Source organism: Camelus ferus, chromosome 9 (assembly GCF_009834535.1).
Source record: "Camelus ferus isolate YT-003-E chromosome 9, BCGSAC_Cfer_1.0, whole genome shotgun sequence".
Lineage (NCBI taxonomy): Eukaryota > Metazoa > Chordata > Mammalia > Artiodactyla > Camelidae > Camelus > Camelus ferus.
The window spans coordinates 11,994,447-12,013,340 of NC_045704.1; the positions used below are offsets into that span (position 1 = coordinate 11,994,447).

At 48.8% G+C, this 18,894-nt stretch overlaps 2 protein-coding genes across 9 annotated transcripts; both read left to right on the top strand.

The window, feature by feature from the left end:
* Positions 1-3,078: 3,078 nt before the first annotated feature.
* Positions 3,079-9,825, top strand: LOC102514753 (kallikrein-9). The gene is made up of 5 exons (XM_006174280.2): positions 3,079-3,187; positions 3,363-3,519; positions 5,750-6,015; positions 8,509-8,645; positions 9,068-9,825. Exons 1-5 carry the CDS (start codon positions 3,145-3,147, stop codon positions 9,218-9,220), a joined length of 756 nt encoding a protein of 251 aa, XP_006174342.1. The 5' UTR covers positions 3,079-3,144; the 3' UTR covers positions 9,221-9,825.
* A 709-nt stretch (positions 9,826-10,534) lies between these two features.
* Positions 10,535-15,395, top strand: LOC102521031 (kallikrein-8). Of its 8 annotated transcripts, none has more exons than XM_032487845.1 (7): positions 10,535-10,628; positions 11,039-11,116; positions 11,421-11,513; positions 11,628-11,787; positions 12,000-12,259; positions 13,918-14,051; positions 15,194-15,395. In XM_032487845.1, the coding sequence occupies exons 2-7, from the start codon at positions 11,047-11,049 to the stop codon at positions 15,347-15,349; spliced, it is 873 nt and encodes a 290-aa protein (XP_032343736.1). In that variant the 5' UTR covers positions 10,535-10,628; positions 11,039-11,046; the 3' UTR covers positions 15,350-15,395. The 8 variants fall into 8 exon arrangements, with proteins under 8 accessions (XP_032343736.1, XP_014420395.1, XP_032343735.1 ...); XM_032487844.1 differs by having other exon boundaries at positions 10,537-10,628; positions 11,017-11,116; XM_014564909.2 differs by lacking the exon at positions 11,421-11,513.
* The last annotated feature ends 3,499 nt before the right edge of the window (positions 15,396-18,894 follow it).

Below are 18,894 nucleotides of genomic sequence, written 5' to 3' on the forward strand. Positions count from 1 at the left end.
AAGACTAGAGGAACTCTCCCCATCTTAGTTGCTAAGATGATGCAAAGAAGCCCTCGGAAATTTAGGGGAAGTTTTTTGGTTTCTTTTTTAGCTCCAGCTCCATCCCCTCACCTACCACCAACTACAGTCCCAGCTCCATTGCATCTCCGTTCTCATCCCCCTGGTCCAACACCCAGAGACCTTACGTCCGACTCCATCCTCATCCCATCCCAAACTGGCTTTGAGATTTTGCCCTGAAAAGTTGGGAGGAAGGGTTCTTGTCCCCTCCCCGAAACTGTTTCTGTGTAAATGTTCCTATGCTGGGGGCGCTGTTATACACAGAATCCAGGCAAAGCTAACAGAAGTTTGGGCATCTCCACTTAGCCCGGACTTTGGAGCAGTAACATCAGCGGAACACAGGCACAATAGAAAATTTCCACCCAGCACAGGTTGTTTTGTTTCCCCTTTCAAACACCAGTTTGTGGAGCCCCTGCTGTATGGCAGGACTGGTGCTGGGCTCTGGGAACACAGTGGTGACCACAAGGTCCCTGTCCTCACAGAGCCCGCAGAAGACTGGTGCACAGGGGTTGAGCTGTCTACACAGCTCCCTTCTGCTGACTCTTCCCCCGCCCCTATTAGCACAGCCAGGAAACGTCAATCAGGCATATCAGCTGAGTTTGTCATGTAGGAATCAGAAGCAAAGTAGGTGAGAAGTCGATTCACTTATAAAGGCAATTTGCCTGTCCCTTGAGCACATCGTTACGTGTTTATTGAGCCGTATCCTAAGCCAGATCCTGGTGATGACTCAGACTGGGCCTTACCCTCAGGAGCTGCTGGTCAGGTCAGGGAGACAGGCGAGCCTTACATTCTTGTCACTCAAGTCTCCATCCAAAGGTCACCTCCTCTGGGAGGTCTTCCAGGATTGCTCTGGCTAAAAGGGTCTCTCTGTTACCCACTCCCTTCCCTGGTCAATAAGCCACTGCTCTGTTGATTTCTTTTGCAGGACTTGTTGAAGCAAAAATGATCTCATTTATTTGTTTACTCCATAATGGGTCTGTCCCCTCCTTCCCTTCACCCAGTCAGTGAGGGCAGGGACTCATTTATTCACTGTGGTTTTCTAAGCACCTGTATCGTTCCTGATACATGGAAGGCACTCAACACGTTGTTGAATTAACAAATAACCAAACTGATCAGTGCTGTAGCAGAAGGAGGCACAGGGTGCCCTGAGGGAAGGCTTCTCAGATGAGGGGACATATACATGGGGTTTTAAAGGATAAGTAGGAGTTCACCAGGTAGCGAAGGAAATGTGTTTCTGTAAGTCATTGTGTGACCTTCAGCAAAATGCCTGAATGCTCCCTCTACCTCAGTTATCCCCACTATGAAAGAGAGGCTGATTAGACTCTTGTGACAATTAAATGAGAAAACATTCATGACACGCTGACCACATTGCCAGGCATGGAGCAAACAGTCAATAAAGCTAGCCATCAAAATGTTATTTAAAGCAGTTAGTACAGCACTCAGTACATAGTGGGTATTCAGTCTCTGATCTCAAGGACCTCCTCGTCTAGAGAGGGTTTAAGGCAACTGCAGTCATGAGTGATGTGTATTATGATGTAGGCAGTGCAGGGCTCTGTAGGAGACGGATAGACAGATTTATTAAAAGCCTACCACTGTTGTGTTTCATATGTGTTAGTTCACATAATTCTCCCACAACCCCAGTTATTATTGCTACTTAACAGATGGAGCAGCTGAGAATGGTCCAGTGACTTGCCCAAGGTCACACATGTAATAATTACCAGCGTTGAGGTTTGGATTCACATGGTCCAGTTTCAGAGTCCCTGCTCCAAAGCACGACAACATGATGAGGTCTACACTTCCAAGGAAAGCCCAGACCCAGCTTGATAATCAGGCTTATGACAACAGAAAATGGAAGAGAGGCTATGAGTGCCCCCAGGGAGGAAAAGATGGACTCTGCCTAGGAGAAATCAGAGAAGGCTTCCTAGAGGAGGGAGCATTCAGGTTGGGCCTTGAAGGCTGAGTAGAAGTTCACCAGGACAAGAAGGATATGGAGAAAGACATTCACTCATTCAATTAACATTTCCTGAGGCCTCCCATGAGGCCACCCCTGAACTGGGTGACGCGAGGGACACAGAGATGAGTCAGACCTGGGCTTGGCCCCCCAGGGTCTGTCCATCTGGTGAGGAGGAGGAATGGGAAGAGAGGCAGGAAGGATGGGATGATGGGAAAGACAATGGAGGGGAAGAGATAGGTGGAAAACAAAACAAACAAGACCATGTTTTCAGGACTTAGCCAAGATCTGGTGGCATTAAGCGAATGGGGAACATGCTTGGTTCTAGGCAGGTTGGGACCTGGATCCTTGTGATGGTGGGGACATGAAAAAGGAGGTAGGTTATGACCAGACTGGATTAACCTAATTGGGACCATATTTCCCAACCTCCCAGGAAAGGGAGGGGGCCGAATCCCCAGGGCAGGGAGGGTTGGGGTGTGTACACAGGTACAGCCTTCTTTGTGGTCTCTGTGTTTCTGTCTCTTTCTCTTTCTTTTTCTCACTCTGCATCCTTCTGTGTCTCTTTCTCCCTCTCTGTTTGTTTCTTTCTCATCCTTCCCTGCCTCACCCCATCGTGCCTGCTTGCCTGCCTTCCTCCCGCTGACCCCTGGTTCTTTCTCCCACCCCTGGGCGGTCCTCCTACTTAACTTTCCGGCCTGCCCAGTGCATCAGTCCCAGCTCACTGCAGCTTCAGTTCAAGATAAACTTGCTTCCACCCTAGGACCCCACCTTAGGGATCTTCCTCCTCCAGGCCACAGAATATCCGGTATGCAGATGTTGCATCTGGAAGTCATGGCGAATGAGGGCTCCCCTGTCTGGAGAACCCCAGGAGGACTATGCAACCCAGGGCCCCTCCCCCATTCAGTGGAGTCCTGATGATGCAGGCCACCAGCTCATCTCGACAGGGGGTATCCCCCTGTATCTCCTCCCTTCCCATGGCTCCCAGTCAAGGCCCTAGGACTTCCGCCTCCCTGTGGGACATTTCCCAACTCAGATTAATCATGGGGCGGCCCCAGGGAGGAGGAAGATGGCATGGCTTACCATAAAGAAGGTCAGGGCACGAAGCACAGACTCAAGGACCCAGGAAACCTGAGGTCATGAGGCTGGGATTCGTCTGTGCTCTGCTTTCTCTCCTGGCAGGTGAGGCTCCTGCCACCCATCCCAGGCCACTGCCCCTCCATGGCCCCCAAGCACCCCTCCACCAGGCCCTTTGTCCCCTAGGCTTCCACTCCTGCCCTCTAGGCACCCCAGCATCTCCCCCAGCCCTACCACCTTGCTCTTCACTAACCCTTCTGCACACCTCCCACCCTTCCAGGGCACAGCTGGGCAGACACCCGAGCCATTGGGGCCGAGGAATGCCGCCCCAACTCACAGCCTTGGCAGGCTGGGCTCTTCCACCTCACCCACCTCTTCTGCGGGGCGACCCTCATCAGCGACCGCTGGCTGCTCACAGCTGCCCACTGCCGCAAGCCGTGAGTGACCTGGGCGGGCCACTCTGGGGAGGGGGTTGGGGGTCAGGAAAGGGTGACGGGGCAAGGGGCCTCTGGCAGAGGAGGGAGGGAGTGGGCAGAAAGGGCTGCCTCCATTTCTGTTCCCCAGAGTTCAGTTCTTACAATTACAAAGAGTCGACTCTCCAAATTCTAGCCTTCTAAATAATCTGGCTCTAAGAGTGGAAATTTTGAAACTTTGACCCTTAGGAGCCTGGACTCTGACCCAGAAAAAGCCAGAGTGGTAGACTCCTAAAATCTTGAATCCAGGAGGTTTTACATTAGCTTCACTGAATTCTAGAATCCTGGATTCAGAGACTGGGAAAATCAAAGAAGTCTAGAGCTGCGCTGTCCAATGAAAATACAGCCCCAACCACGTGGGGAAAGTTTAACTTTTCTAGTAGAGAACACATTAAAAGGTAAAAAAGCAATGAGTAAAATTAATTTTAATAATAGATTTAACTTGACATATTCAAAATATTATTTCCTCGTTAAGCAATTTTTGAATATTTCTGAATGACATGGTTTAGTCCCTTTTTCTACAGCCTTCGAAACCAGACATGTATTTTAGAAGCATGACACACCTCAGTTTGGACCAGCCGTATTTCAGGTGCTCAATAGTTGTATTGCATAGCGCAATCCTAGAATCTTAGATCCAGAATATTCCAGCCTGGTTCACTGAATACAGAATTACATAGTCCTGGACTCTCTGAATCACAATGTTCTAGAATACTGTGACTTGTAGAATTCTAGAATCTTGAACAAAGAGCATTCCAGAAGCTTATATTCATACATGACTAGGTGGGTTTAATATCCCAGAATGCTGTCAGTCAAAATTCCTAAAATCCCCAAAGTTTTAACTGAGAGAATTCTGGAATTTGAAGCTATTTGAATCCTAGGTTCTTACAAATCTAAAATCAAAGATTTATAGAACTCTAGAATGATGAAATTCTAGTCTTATTGTCCCAAACTATTAGCATTCTGGTTCTTTGTATCCTAGATTTAGTTCAGATAATTTAAAAATCCTAGATTTTTTGACCCAGAAAAATCTAGAACATTAGAATCTTGACTTCATGAGATTTTAGAACTTGAGCCTCATAGAATTCTAAAATTGTGGATTCCTAAAGTGTTAGAATCTTAAAATTCCAGAATCTAGAATCTACCTGAAGCAGAAATCCTTTTTATATTATCAGGAAAGGGGCCATATATCCTGTTCTGATGTTTTCCCCTCTAGGGATGATGCACAGGGGCTGTACAGGATGCTGTGTGGGAGTTTCCCATCATGCATTGCTCCGTAATTGAGCCTCTTTTAGCTCAGGCCTGTACATCAGGCTAGGAAGACAGTGTTCGGATTTCAGCCCCAAAGAGAAAGAATGGGAGAAGCAGAGCTATGGAGGTACAAGGGACTCAGGGGGCAAGGACAAGTTGGGGCTGGTTTCCCAGATGCAGAACCAAGGCAACAAGTTGACAGAGAGGGACAGAGATAGAAATAACACCTCATACTCCTCAAGCCCTGAGTTCTCAGTCATTAACCTAGTTCCTAAAGTCAGAGGTCAGAGGCTGGGGGTGGACATGTAGACCCCCTGAGGGTCCCCAGCTGTTCAGGGCATGGACCAAGAGCAGAACAAGTGGACTGGGGCTGCCAGGAGAGGGCTTGAGGCAGGACCTCAGGAAGAAATTCACTGAGGGGTGAGGGATATGGCAGATGGGAAAAGCCTGAGCCCACAGACGACCCCAACTTGGGGATTTTCCATATCCTGCCCTCGCCATACATAAATTCACACACACAGAGCCACTCCCCACAGAAGCCATCAGACCTGTGAGGGCGGGGGTGTGGGGCTGTTGTTGGGTGGTAGGTGGAGCCTCTACATGCCTCCATGGTTCCAGGAGACCCAGCTCACCACTAAGGCCCCAGGTGGGGCAGGAAGAAAGGTGGCTCACTTGGTATGGGGCTAGGAAGGGGTGTGAGCTTTCAAGGGAGAGCTACAGAGGTAGAGGCAGACAAAGGGATGAAGTGGGAAGCAGGGACCCAGAGAGGGTGTGTGCGTTGCTTAAAATCACACAGCACCCTGGATCACACATAGATGATGGGGGCCCAGAGAGGGTGTGTGGCTTTTGGAGAGTCACACAGCATCCTGGGTGATAAGAAAAAGAGGACTGGACTGAGAAGACACCACACATTCTCCCACCTTGACCTCTGAGACCTGTCCAACAGGTATCTGTGGGTCCGCCTCGGGGAGCACCACCTCTGGCAATGGGAGGGTTCAGAGCAGCTGTTCCGGGCCACAGACTTCTTCCCTCACCCTGGGTTCAACCAGGACCTCAGCGCCCAAGACCACAAAGATGACATCATGCTGATCCGTCTGCCCAGGAAGGCACGTCTGGGACCTGCCGTGCAGCCCCTCAACCTCAGCCAAACCTGCGTCTCCCCGGGCACCCAGTGCCTCATCTCAGGCTGGGGGGCCGTGTCCAGTCCCAAAGGTATAGCCTTGCCCACCACACACACTCTCATGTTTCATGCCATGAGTCTGAACCCCATCTCTTTCTGTCTGTTTTTTCATCTCTTAAGTTCTGTCTATCATCTATCTCCACGTAGTTCATCAAATCTAAATGCTATAAATTGTACCATGAGTCATTATTTTACAACCCCTCTAAGAATGAGAAAAAGAAAAAAATGTTCCCATCAATCCTCGCTGGCACCATTCACTGGGAGACACATCCTGATTTCAGAGGTGTTGAAATGTGAGTATATGCATCTTACGATTAAAATAAGGGCTACGTCTCTCAGAGTCACAAATCAGCAATCCATTCATCAAATTTGGCTCCCCACAGCCATGCTGGTTTTCAAATTGTCTTGAAAGAAACCCCAACAATTCATTTATTCGGCTTGTTGCTGCCAACATGGAGAACCTGAGAGATATTACATTAAAGTCAAGTTACTGGATTCGCTTGAAAAATTCAAAACTGGCACTGCTGGGTCCACAGTTCTAAAATAGCGACCACCGGTGACCGAACCAAGGAAGGCTGCCCCTTTTCAGACAAGAAATGGGTTCTTGAGCCACTGCAGTTCACCACACTGGCTGCTGTTTCCCTGCAAAGTCCCCTCCACCCACTTCTGTTTACCCATCGAGTCTCTGGAAGCATCTGAATTTGTAACCCACATATTATATACATGGATAAATATGTATCTACCTGTATTATATCTACCTTTATTATATATGCTGTATCTCCCTCCTTCTCTAACTAACCTCTAAATCCTTCTCCCTGCCTCTGTCAATTACCATCTCCCTAGAAAAGGCTCCTCCCCTTTATCTCACTGCTTTCTCCCTGGAAATCTCTGTGTCTGTTTCTCCCTATTTCTTCATTGCCTCCTCTGAGAATCCCTTTCCCCTTGAGAGGTCTCTGTCTCCTGCCATAGTCCCTCTTTTTCTCTGTGTCTCTCTTCTTGTCTCTTGGGTCTCTGCATTTTTCTGTTTCTTTGCCACTGTCTCTAATTTCTCTCTTTCAGAATTTTTTTCATTTTTCAGTTTTATTAGGTAGAACTGTTGCAATTTGACTGCACATGTACAATGTATTACATGTAAATACATATACACAATATACTGCACATATTTAAAAAATTTACTTACATGTACTGTTCATTGTTTCTAAGAACGTTTAGAGCTTTAGCTTTCTAAACTTACATAGTTATCAAAGGAATAAACCCAACCAAAAAATAAGAATTAATTCAAAGAGATACATACACCCGACCATTAACAGCAACATTATTTATAATTGCCAAGATATGGAAGCATCTTAAGCACACATAAATAGATGAATGGATAATGAAGATGAAGTACATATATATGTAATGGAATACAACTCACCCATAAGAAAGAAAGATATTTTGTCATTTGCAGCCCTTCATTCACTTTTTTTTCCACTTCAAAAACCAGAATTTTATAACTGGCATAAACATTTCCATTGCATCAAAAAGAGCAAAATACCTAGAAATAAACTTAACAAGGAGCTTACCTATACTCTGAAAACTGTATAACATTGATGAAGGAAATTGAAGATGATACAAAGAAGTGGAAAGGTATCCTGTGCTCTTGGATTGGAAGAATCAACATTATCAAAATGGCCACACTACCCAAAGCAATCCACACATCCAAGGCAACCCCTGCCAAAGTACTCATAACATTTTTCACAGAACTAGAACAAACAATTCCAAAATTTATATGGAACCATAAAAGACCCCGAACTGCCAAAGCAATCTTTTGTAGGTCATTTTTTTTCTCTTTCTTCTTTTTGTTCTCTTTCTTATGGTTTGATGACTAGAGAAGTTCTTTTAACATTTGTTGGAAAGCTGGTTTGGTGGATGCTGAATTCTTTTAGTTTTTGTTTATCTGTGAAGCTTTTGATTTCTCCAACAAATTGAAATGAGAGCCTTGCTGGATAGAGTATTCTTGGGTGTAGGTTTTCCCCTTTCATCACTTTAAGTATGTTGTGCCACCCACTTCTGGCCTGTAGAGTTTCTGCTGAAAAATCAGCTGATAACCTTACGGGAGTTCCCTTGTATGTTATTTGTTGCTTTTCTCTCGTTCATTTTAATATTTTCTCCTTATCCTTAATTTTGGTCAATTTGATGACTATATGCCTTGATGTGCTCCTCTTTGGGTTGATTCTGTGTGGTACTCTCTGCATCTCCTGGACTTGGGTGACTGTTTCCTTTCCCAAGTTGGGGAAGTTTTCAGTTACTGTTTTTTGTTTGTTTGTTTTTTGTTTTAATGGAGGCCCTGGTAATTGAACCCAGGACTCCTCATGCATGCTAAGCATGTGCTCTACCACTGAGCTATACCCACCCCCCGATCTTTGAGAGTCAAATACGATGGCTTGGTGGGTCCTTCTTAGGAAACAGGGAGGTGGGTGCGGAGGGGCGCTGAGTGTGGTGGGGACAGCTGCTGACCTTTTACGGACCTCTTTCCCCAACAGTGCGGTTCCCACTTGCACTGCAGTGTGCCAACATCAGCGTCCTGGAGCCCAGACTCTGCCACTGGGCGTATCCAGGCCACATCTCAGACAGCATGGTCTGTGCCGGCCTGTGGGAGGGCGGCCGGGGCTCCTGCCAGGTGAGGCCTACTCTGCGAAAGAGCGGGAGGGGTGTCCTGCAGGGATTTCGGGGGCCTGGAGGAGAAGGGAGCTGAGGCCCCAGACTTCTTGAATCAGACCAAGGAAGGAGCTGGGATACCTGGGCCCTGGGAGAGAATGGGGCCAGGGCCTAGATTCCTGGATCTAAAGCAGGAGGGGACTGGGGGTTGGACTCTATGTCCTGGGGGAGGAGGGAGTTAGGAGCCCAGAATGCTAGGTACCAGGGGGAGGTGAGGGCTATCAGCTTTTACTCCTGGGTCTGAGGGAGGAGAGACTGGAGACCAGCACGCCTGGGTCCTGGAGGAGGAGGAAACTGGGGGCTTCCTGGGAGGGAGAAAGTGGCCTGTGTAATGTTACGTACGAGTAGACCTGCCTAACAGGTTCTCTGTTCGTCTGAGCACAGGGTGACTCTGGGGGCCCGCTGGTTTGCAACGGGACCCTGGCTGGTGTGGTGTCTGGGGGCTCAGAGCCCTGCTCCGAACCCGGGCGCCCCGCCGTCTATACAGCTGTATGCTACTACCAGGACTGGATCCAAAAGACCATGAAGGACATCTGAGCCCTTGTGCCTTGGACGAGCAGGACAGGGGCGTGGGCGCAGGGTAGGAGAATTGCAAGACTCCAGTCTCAGTGGTCTCCGCCGTTGGCCTCAGCTGCTCTGGAGACGCCTTCTGGATATTCAAGTTCCCACCTTCGGGATATTTAGACCCAGGCTCCAGCGAAATACATAGCCACGCCCCCTTGGAAGGAAAGAGGAGACACCTCTACCCCTCTCAGCTCCATCCCTATGACGTCACCAAGAACGGGCACTGACCCCATGGAACAGCATCACCTGTGGCTCCACCGGAGTAAAGACATCCACTAAATAGCTCCTCCTCTCCGAGCTTTGCCCAGTGATATTTCCCCTCTGAGCTCCACCCCTTGCGGCCCCGCCTCCCTCGTCAGAGATCCCGCCCCTGTGACGTGACGGGCATGGTAGCTTTCCCCACGTGGAACTCAGGCACCGTGTCGGGCTCCGCCCCTCGTGGCCCCGCCCTAGGCGTGTCCAGGGTTTGAATCCTGGCGGGGACACGACCTGAAGAAGTTGGGAGAGGGTGTCGATCCCTTCGGATCCAAGGGATGCTTTTACATTAAACGTGCAGAACCGCGCCTTCCTTCTGCCTGCTTTGTGGGATAAAGGAAGGACAACGGGTGGGCGGTGGAGGGCAGAGAGGGAACCGCCACTGCTTTGCAATTCCCTTTAAAGCCCCGAGTCGATCCTGCCTAAAGTCTGTCTCCATCAGCCCGATTGCTGCAAGGCTCCTGGGTTCTGCTTGGGTTGGTCCCGTCCCCCCGGAGGGAAGGGGAAATCAGGTCACGGTGCCTCCTAAACCTGCCTTCCCAGATCCTGGACCTCTCAGGGGGCAGCGGGCGGGGCCGACCCGCCCTCTGAAGTCGGGAACAAGAGGACTCGCCCTGTCCTCCATTCCGGGTTACTGGCAGCAGCCCTCTCCTGCCACAAAACCCCAGGCTCCAAATTCCTCCTTCCAAAAAGAAGGATTAAGAATTAAGAATTCAGTGCCAGCCCCTTCTCCCTCAGACCCCAAATCCAGGTCTCCTTACCCCTCCTCCCTCAGACCCAGGAGCCCGGGCCCCCCTGCCCCCTCTTCCCTAGGACCAGAATGTCTGGGCCCCCAGTCCTGTCTATTTCAGACCCAGGAGTCGCAGCACCAAGTTCCTTCACTCCCAGATCTCAAGAGTTGAAGATTCCGAACCCTCTTGCCTCAAGATTTCCCCTTCAGCTCCTCGGCTCCTCCTCGCTAATACCCAGGGTTCCAGTTCCCAGAGTGGGAGGAGGCTGAGCGGGAGGCGGGCATTCCCAATTAAAAAGCTCCAGAATCTTGTACCAGGCAGGCAGAGCTGAAGTCCCGGGCCCTCTTCCTCTGGGTCGGAATCAATAGGTGACCCCGCCTCCTGGATTCTGTAAGGTGAGATGCCAAAGTTCTCAGGCATCAGGCCCCTGAACCCCTCTCCCAGGGTCTAGGCCCTCAACCTCAGATCCCTGCCTCCTTTGAGACCCAGGAATCAGCACCTCAGCCCCCAAGATTTAGGAGTCCCACCTCCCAGCAATCTCTTCCTTCAGACCCAAGAGTCCGGGACCCTAACTCCCTCCTTCCTTGGAATGTAGAAATTCAGACCCGAGCTCCCCAGCTCCTCAGATTCAGGAATCTGGTGCCCCATCCCCTTCTTCCTGAGACCCAAGAATCCGGATCCCCAGCCCCTTCCTCCTGCAGGATCCAGAAGAACAGCTCCAGCTGCTCTGCTTCTTCCCAGATCCCAAGGTCACCAGGACTTTCTCCTCTCTCCTCCTCTCAGTTCTGCCCTCTCCCTCTCCCAGATCCCACCATGGGACGCCCCCCACCTGCTGCAGTCTGGATCTGGACACTCCTGCTGCTGCTGTTGGAAGCCTGGGCAGGTGAGTGGCTGCGCAAGGCGCCGGTGGTGCGCGGGAGCCTGTGGGGATGCTGTGGGGCTGGTATGTGTGGGTGCGTGCTGTGGGTGCGTGCGGTGGCAGGTGGGGAGATGCGAAGCATGCAGTCGCATGTGGGAGCTTCTGTGGGCTTTTCTGTCGGTGGGGGGAGGCGCGGCACACGTGGCAGCAGGTAGGAATGTGTCAGGTTCTGCTGCATTTTGCATGAGGACACCCAGCCTGCAGGGCTGCTTGCTGAGGGGCGCAGATACTCACAGGAGTATACGGGGCATGTGGATTCCCGTGACAGCAGGTGGAAGCACGCGCAGGCTCGCGACTCCGTGTGTGATGCCCCGCGGGCTTCCACGAGCGGACGTGTGCGTCTGTGTAGCAGCATACGCAGGTCAGGAGGCAAATGCCCGAGGGTGTGTGTGTATTCATGTGAACCCACAGTGGTTTTCCTGGCCCTTGCACTGCCCCAGAGGGTGGCGATCCGACCCTCTCCTTCCTGCTACAGGACACTTGTGGGCACAGGAGCCCAAGGTGCTGCAGGGCCAGGAGTGCAAGGCCAATTCGCAGCCTTGGCAGACGGCTTTGTTCCAGGGCAACCGGCTGCTCTGCGGGGGTGTTCTCGTAGATGACCACTGGGTCCTCACAGCAGCCCACTGTAAAAAAGAGTGAGTGGATGCCTGGGGCAGGGGTGGGCTGGAGGCAGGGGAAAGAGTGGGCTGGGGCTTCGCATCAGGAAGGGAGAGCTGGGGACCCGGTCTCTGAGAAACGAGGTCTGAGAGAAGAGGGAACTGAGGGACCCGGACTTCCAGGTCTGAGAGTGGAGGGACCTGGGGGCCCAGATCCCTGCCTGGGTCCCAAACCACCCCCATAATTACAGGAAATACACAGTGCGCCTGGGAGAGCACAGCCTGAAGAAGAAGGATGGAACAGAACAAGAAATGGCTGTGGCCCAGTCCATCCCACACCCCTGCTATAACAGCAGCAGCGATGACCACAGCCACGATCTGATGCTGATTCGACTACGTGGTCGGGCATCCCTGGGGTCCAAAGTGAAGCCCATCAACCTGGCGGATCGCTGCCCTCAAACTGGCCAGAAGTGCACCATCTCGGGCTGGGGCACTGTCACCAGCCCCCAAGGTAGTGGGAGGGAGAGGAGGAGCTGGTTGGCCCAGCAGACCCCAAGCCGTTGGCAAAGCTTTGCCCCTAGAAGGAGATGAAGGGAAAGTGACCGTGAAGTTGAGATTCACAGGTGGTCCACGCTGGAAACCTTAAAGGCCAGGAGTAGTGCGAGAAAGAAAGCGAACAGATTGTTAAGCAGAGCTCAGAAAAGATGGATGAATGCATGAATGAGGCGATGAATGAATGCATCCTTCCTTCAAGGTGGAGAGCATCGTGTTACACGACCTTGTGTTGTACAGGATTTTACATAATCTTCACAACAGCCTTGGGATACACGGGTTCCTCAGTGGCCCAGGGAAACAGGCTCCTAAAAATCTTCTCTCTTGAACCCAAGACTCCCGGCCCCAGATCCCCTCTTCCCTCACACCCAGGAGTCCAGACCCTTCCTCCCACAGGATCCACAGTCTAGGTCCCCAGCTCCCACCTCACTCTGGACCCAGAAGTCTGGACCTCGACTGAGGTCCTCCCTTTGGGACTTCAGGGTTTGGGTAGCCCCTTTGTCTGCTTCACAATGAAAAAATCGGGGCTCAGCTCAAAGAGGTGATGTGATTTGCCAGGAAAGCAAAATCAGGATTCAGGTCCCTGCCTGCCTGTCTCCTAAGAAGACAATGGGATGCTGTGGAAACCGACCTGCTCATGAATCAGGCAGGTCAGTTCAAACCATGGCCTTGCCCCTTTTCTCTGGGCAAGTCCCTTCCCATCTCTTGGCCTCACTATCTGCCTCTACAAAATGAGGTTAATTCTGCAGTAGACTTTTAAGCTCTACAGGGGCTCCAGTTATAACCGTTTTCTTCATGGTGTGTTCCTAGTGCTCAGGATGGTGACTGGTGCATGGTAGGTGTTTAATAGACATTTGATGAAGGAATGCATGGATGAATGGTTAAACGTATCCCTCCTTCAAAGAGCTGTTGTGAGCATTAAATGAGATTGTGAGCATATAGCTTCTGGCACATAGAGGTACCAGATAGCATTTCTTACCCTCTCAAGTCTATTCTTCAGAGGTTAATCAGAAAGATTAACTCCACTGTCGGTCGTCAGTTCAACTCTTATTTGTGAGCATCTGATATGCCCCAAGTACTGTCCTGTACAAAGCCTTACAAGGTTGCATGCTAGATGGGGGAATAGATAGTAAACAAATACATGTAAAATAAAATATTAGGCAGAGTCAAGTGCAATACTGGAATATCATGGAGGGAGTGATAGGGAGGTGATGTTTTAATTACAGCGGTCAGGGAAGCCTTCTAGGAGGTGCTGACTCTTGGAAGAAGTAGGATTAAGCTGAGATTGAGGACCTGATGGTCTGGGGAAGGGATGTTTGGAAAGAGGCAGAGGTGTCACAGGGGGCGCATCCAAGTTCCCAGTCACCTGATTCTTAATTTGAAAATGACTCAAGGCAAGAAACAAAAGATAGGGTCCAGCAGACCTTCTGTAGGCAGAGAGAAAGAAACAGCAGGGGCCATGGCTTTGTTTAACGTGGTGAGCAGTGACGTCCCCTCTGAAATGTTTCAGAGAACGCCCTGTGCAGCTGTGGATGCACTGAAGGGAGGTTAGACCCAGACAGGGATGGAAGGAAAGAGTTGCTCTCTCTGGGAACTTACAACCTCTGCCCCCTTCAGAGAATTTTCCTGACACCCTCAACTGTGCAGAAGTAGAAATCTTTTCTCAGAAGCAGTGTGAGGATGCCTACCCTGGGAAAGTCACAGACGGCATGGTCTGTGCAGGAGACAGCAGTGGGGCTGACACGTGCCAGGTGAGTGTCTCTGCAACTCCTTTCTTCCTTCACACAACTTGTAGAGACTTGAGGCTTGGTGATCCCAAGCAGCAGGGTGATCCCAAAGAGTTAGCACTCAGAGAGATCACGCCTATCTCTACAGAGTGGGAGACAAGTTCAGAGAAGTCACGCTCTCCCTGCAGGTCACACAGCACAAGAATCAGGATCATTGAACTGTCATTGTTGTTTTCTTGGGAACGCTTGCTTGCAGGATGGGGTGCAGGGAGGGGGGATTAAATGGGTGAGAGGATAAGTCTATGAGAGAGAGTCTGAGGCTAGAGGGTGCACAATCTCCCTGCCTTCTTTCTCAGTGTTAGTATCTGGAATTTGTGCTGACTTTACCAATGATCAGGTAGTCAGCCACTTTTCTTCAGGCCCTGACTGGGTTCCCTAGCAAAGCGGCCTTCTGTGACTGGTTCCTTGGGAAGTAATGCTGTTTTCCCAGCCGACCAGGGAGTGGCGCCATTGACTTCATTGCTCTCTCAATGAGCTCCTTATCCCCAGTATAACATATCTTGGGACATAGATATAACAGTCTCTTTCCCATTGGCTGCAACTTCGGTCCTCATGGATCCCATTGGCTTTGTCCCCTTCATGGAAGACCCACCCCCTTTGTTAATAATTGGTCCCTGAAGACAATGCTTCAGGGCTTCGTTCCCCATTGGCCAGGAATGGAATCATTACCTTCGGTGGGTGATCTTGCCGTGCAATCTAATCTCTCTGGATGATTCTTTAAAGACAATGGTCTCTTCCCACAGATTCCCACCAAGAACTCTGCTCCTTTCTTCTGTGTTTTGTAACTGGATTCAATGATCTCTTTAAGATTGGCCAGGAATGGAAGAGCTCAGTCCCCTCCGTGTTATGCCCACTCTCTTCTCTCTGGATTGGACCCTCCAGACATCATTCTCTTCCCTCATTGGTCAGGATTGCCCCTTATTGCCCTTAGGCATCCTGTCTGCATCCCTGTGCATGGAAGCCCCATCCCTCTCTCTCACCATTGGTTCCAGGATATAATGCTTTTATCCCCATTGGCTAGAAGGAACCAATCATGCTGCAGAACTGGTACTAAATGCTGGGTACAGCAGGGCATTAGATGAAAGTCTTCTATTCTCCCCTTCTAGGGGGATTCCGGGGGCCCACTGGTGTGTGGTGGCGTTCTCCAGGGCATCACATCCTGGGGGTCAGACCCCTGTGGGCGGCCTGAGAGACCTGGCGTCTACACCAGCATCTGCCACTACCTAGACTGGATCAAGAAGACAATAGGCAGAAGAAACTGATTGTAGGATGAGCCCTGAATTCCCCCTCAATAAACTTACAACCTGAGCCTGGCTCCTTCCCTATCTGTGCTTTGGCCTTGCTGGGAGGTGGGGAGGGGCAGGGGTCTGCACCCTGCTGGGAAGCGCAAAGGGAAGTCTAGAAAGACTAGGACCCCCCATGGCTACTGTGGCCATCACCACTGCCTGAAAAGACCTCCCGCCCCTCTTTGTTTTTTCCTGGAGGGACTTGGAGGAATAAGAGGTTAATTTCAAGGGAGAGAAGACACACAAAGATTTCCAAATATCCAATGGGCTGGCCTGTGAAAACATAGTTAAAGGGATTTCTGTTTATAGTTTTTCTGAGCAGCTAGTGTTTCTAAGCTTTAGCAGGGAGATTTCTCCTCCCTTGTTTAAAGAATTGTGAGATATACAGAGTAGGGTGAAGGAAATACATAAACAGCTTAAACACGTACCCATGAGCATCCATGAAACCCCCACCCTTTCTACTGAAGAAATAGAACATTGACAGCCCCCAGCATCTGAGAGCCAGGTATTTTTTCTCTCTCAAGAGAAATAGAAATGTTTCTCATGGCTTAGAGCTATCTGGAGGTAACTGCTCTGGGAAGAAGGAAATGAGTCATGTCACTGCTGGTAACAAAATTAAAGTATAAAGAAAAAGAACATTCTGGGGAGTTTTCATTAGAGCAAAGGCTGAATGTAAGTTGTCTTGGGAAAGATGTGGATAGAGGTGGTAGTTACTGTAAAGACATAAATAAAATGCCACCGGATAGAAACTGGATCCCCTTCACGTCTGTCTCAAATCTCTTCGTGTATGTTCCTTTCCTTTCTTGCTACCAACCATCTAACTCATGTATCTGACTCCCTGACTCCTTTCTCTACTTCATGCTTCTGCATTTTCATAGTGTCTGCTCCCTCATGTGCTTCCTCCAGCCTCTCTTCCTACTTCACATCCTTTGAACTTCACCTTCAACTACCACCAACTGCTTCATCTAGGATTTCTCAGATTATATTCTCACAAAAGAGAATCCAAGTGGTCCAGCTCCACGTTTCTCTTTCAGCCACATATCATAGGTCACTGAATGGCCAATGGTTCGACTGCCTTCTGGTCAGGTGACTAATCCTATGCAATCAGTAGATATTTGGAGTCATGTGATATGAACATGGCCTCCCAGGACTGTGGATGTGTGAGATGTTTTGCACATTAACAGCCTTCGTGATCCCCCATGAAAGACCCCAGTTACCAGAAATCTTAAGGAAGGGTTTCTGCCTGATACTAAACCCCTAGTGCCAGGGACACATTTCTGGATGGCTACTCAGCGGTCATCTCAACCTAAAGAACTGTTTTATGGTTTTTATTAAGGAAAATGCAAACATATATAAAATAGAGTAAAATAATAAATCCTCATTACCACTGTTCAACTTAACAATTAACAGTGTAAAACCAATTATTTTTCACCTGCACACTCAGACACTTCCCTAACGCTGAAATATTTTGAAGCAAATCTTGCCATTTCATTCTTAAATATTTCATTATGTGTTTCTAAAATGGGGACTGCAAACTGCAGCAGGCGGACCAAACCTTAAAAGCTAGAAATAGTTTTGACTATTTGACTTGATGACAGGAAACACTAACTTTGAACCCTAATTAAGCAAGAAGTTATCTTCCAAAAGAATTCCATTCTCATTGACAGACCTGTATTACAAAAATTTGTACTGATTGTGGGTGAAAAATATTGCCTGCCATATCGGTAAATAATAGACATTGGGGTTATCAAGTCATCAGCCCCTACCACTGCTTCCTCAACAGTGAGCCGGAGGGAACTCAGGATGGAGACAAGAAGGCAGACTGGCGTCTGCTACTAGCCCCAATGGTGCACCCTGAGGGGACTTAAGATAGGAAAAGAACAGGACACTGGCCCTAAACAGCTAGATGCATATCAAAGGAATGAGTTCAATGAGCCCAGACTCCTGTATCTTCCTATAAAAAGAAAAGTGCTAAATTGCTTAACTAGAGATATCTGTTTTTCTTAAACTAACAGTAATCTTTTGATGTTCTGACAACCTGGTCCTTATTACACAACTCCTATATCTCCTGGCTCTTTTTCTGCCTCTTCGGAGCAATCTCTCAGTTATCTGAGAGGCTATTGTCCAGGGCTAAGTCCTCAGAAATGTCCTCCAAATAAAGTATAACTCTCAACTTTTAAGTTGTGCATTTTTTTTCAATTGACATGACTATTACTATAATTTTGAATTTCATGAATTAAAAATGTATGGGAATTTATTTTCCCTTTTGTTATGTAAGTATCTGCATAATATCCTTGATTTTGTCTCCTGATTCACAAATCCTAAAATATTTACTATCTGGCCCTTTATGGAAAAAGTTTGCCAATTTCTGCTCTAAAAGACAAATTTGTTTTCAACATTATCATTTTTTACAGAGTTAACAATAATTCCTTAATATCCTGATATCCAGGTGATATTTAAATGTCCCCAATATTATGTAAATCAAAAAGGACTTGAAGATTAATTTATGGTATGAAGAAAGGGGGTGGCTGAGGTCAAGGAGGGGAAAAGACTTGTCCAATGTCAACCAGGAATTCAGGCATAGAATCATGGATTGTGGAGTCTGGCAAGAGATCAGAGCACCAGGCATGGACAAAAGTTGGAAGGACCCACTTACGTCAGAGAGCTTTTGGATACAAGTGGCAGAGCCCCACTTCAAACTGGCTTATGCCCAAGAGGGAGTTGGTTGGCTTAGGTGCCTAGAAAGGCCTTGGAGATGAATCATAATGTTAAGAGAAGGGACTTGGGTATCAGAATCTCAAGTATCTGAGTTGATGACTTAAGCTAAGCTTCTCTCTCTGTCTGAAAATTTCTCTCTCTGCCTGACAATTTCTCTCTCTGTCACTCTGCCTGCTTCTCTCTGTCTCTGTTTCTCTCTCTCTCTCATATCTGTGAACTCTTTCTCATCTCTGCTTGTCTCCTTCCTTCTCCTGTGGATCTCATTCTAGCCTCTGTAGACAGACTTCTTTACATGGAGGGAATAGAGCAGATACTGACCACCCCAATTAAGCAAACTCAGCAGAAACAAAGATCTCTTTTCTTCTGACAACTTAATATCAATCCCAAGGAAGACCTCTGATTGGTCCAGCTTGAACTGAGTCAACCCATTGGGTTATTTCTAGGGAGGAAATAGTAATCCTGCTGACTCTACTGGGTCATGCATCCATTCCAATGGGAGGAAGGGTTTGGAAAACTATGATTGACAGTTTCACCAAAATTGTAAGAAATGAGGGGGCAGCTTCCCAAAAGAAGAGGGGAGCTGTTCTTGATGGAAGGGAGAAGGGAATTCTGGAAGTCAGAAACATTGGACCTTCAGAATCCAAGGGGCTGAATCAGGAGGTTTCAGGATCATGATATCCAGAATCCCTCAGGGCAATGCACAGCTGCAGGACAGCCAGATACCAGCTCTCAGGTGTGTTCATGAGCTGGAAGATGAATCATCAGGCAGAGGATCAGGACATACATCTGATAGTGAAAGTATG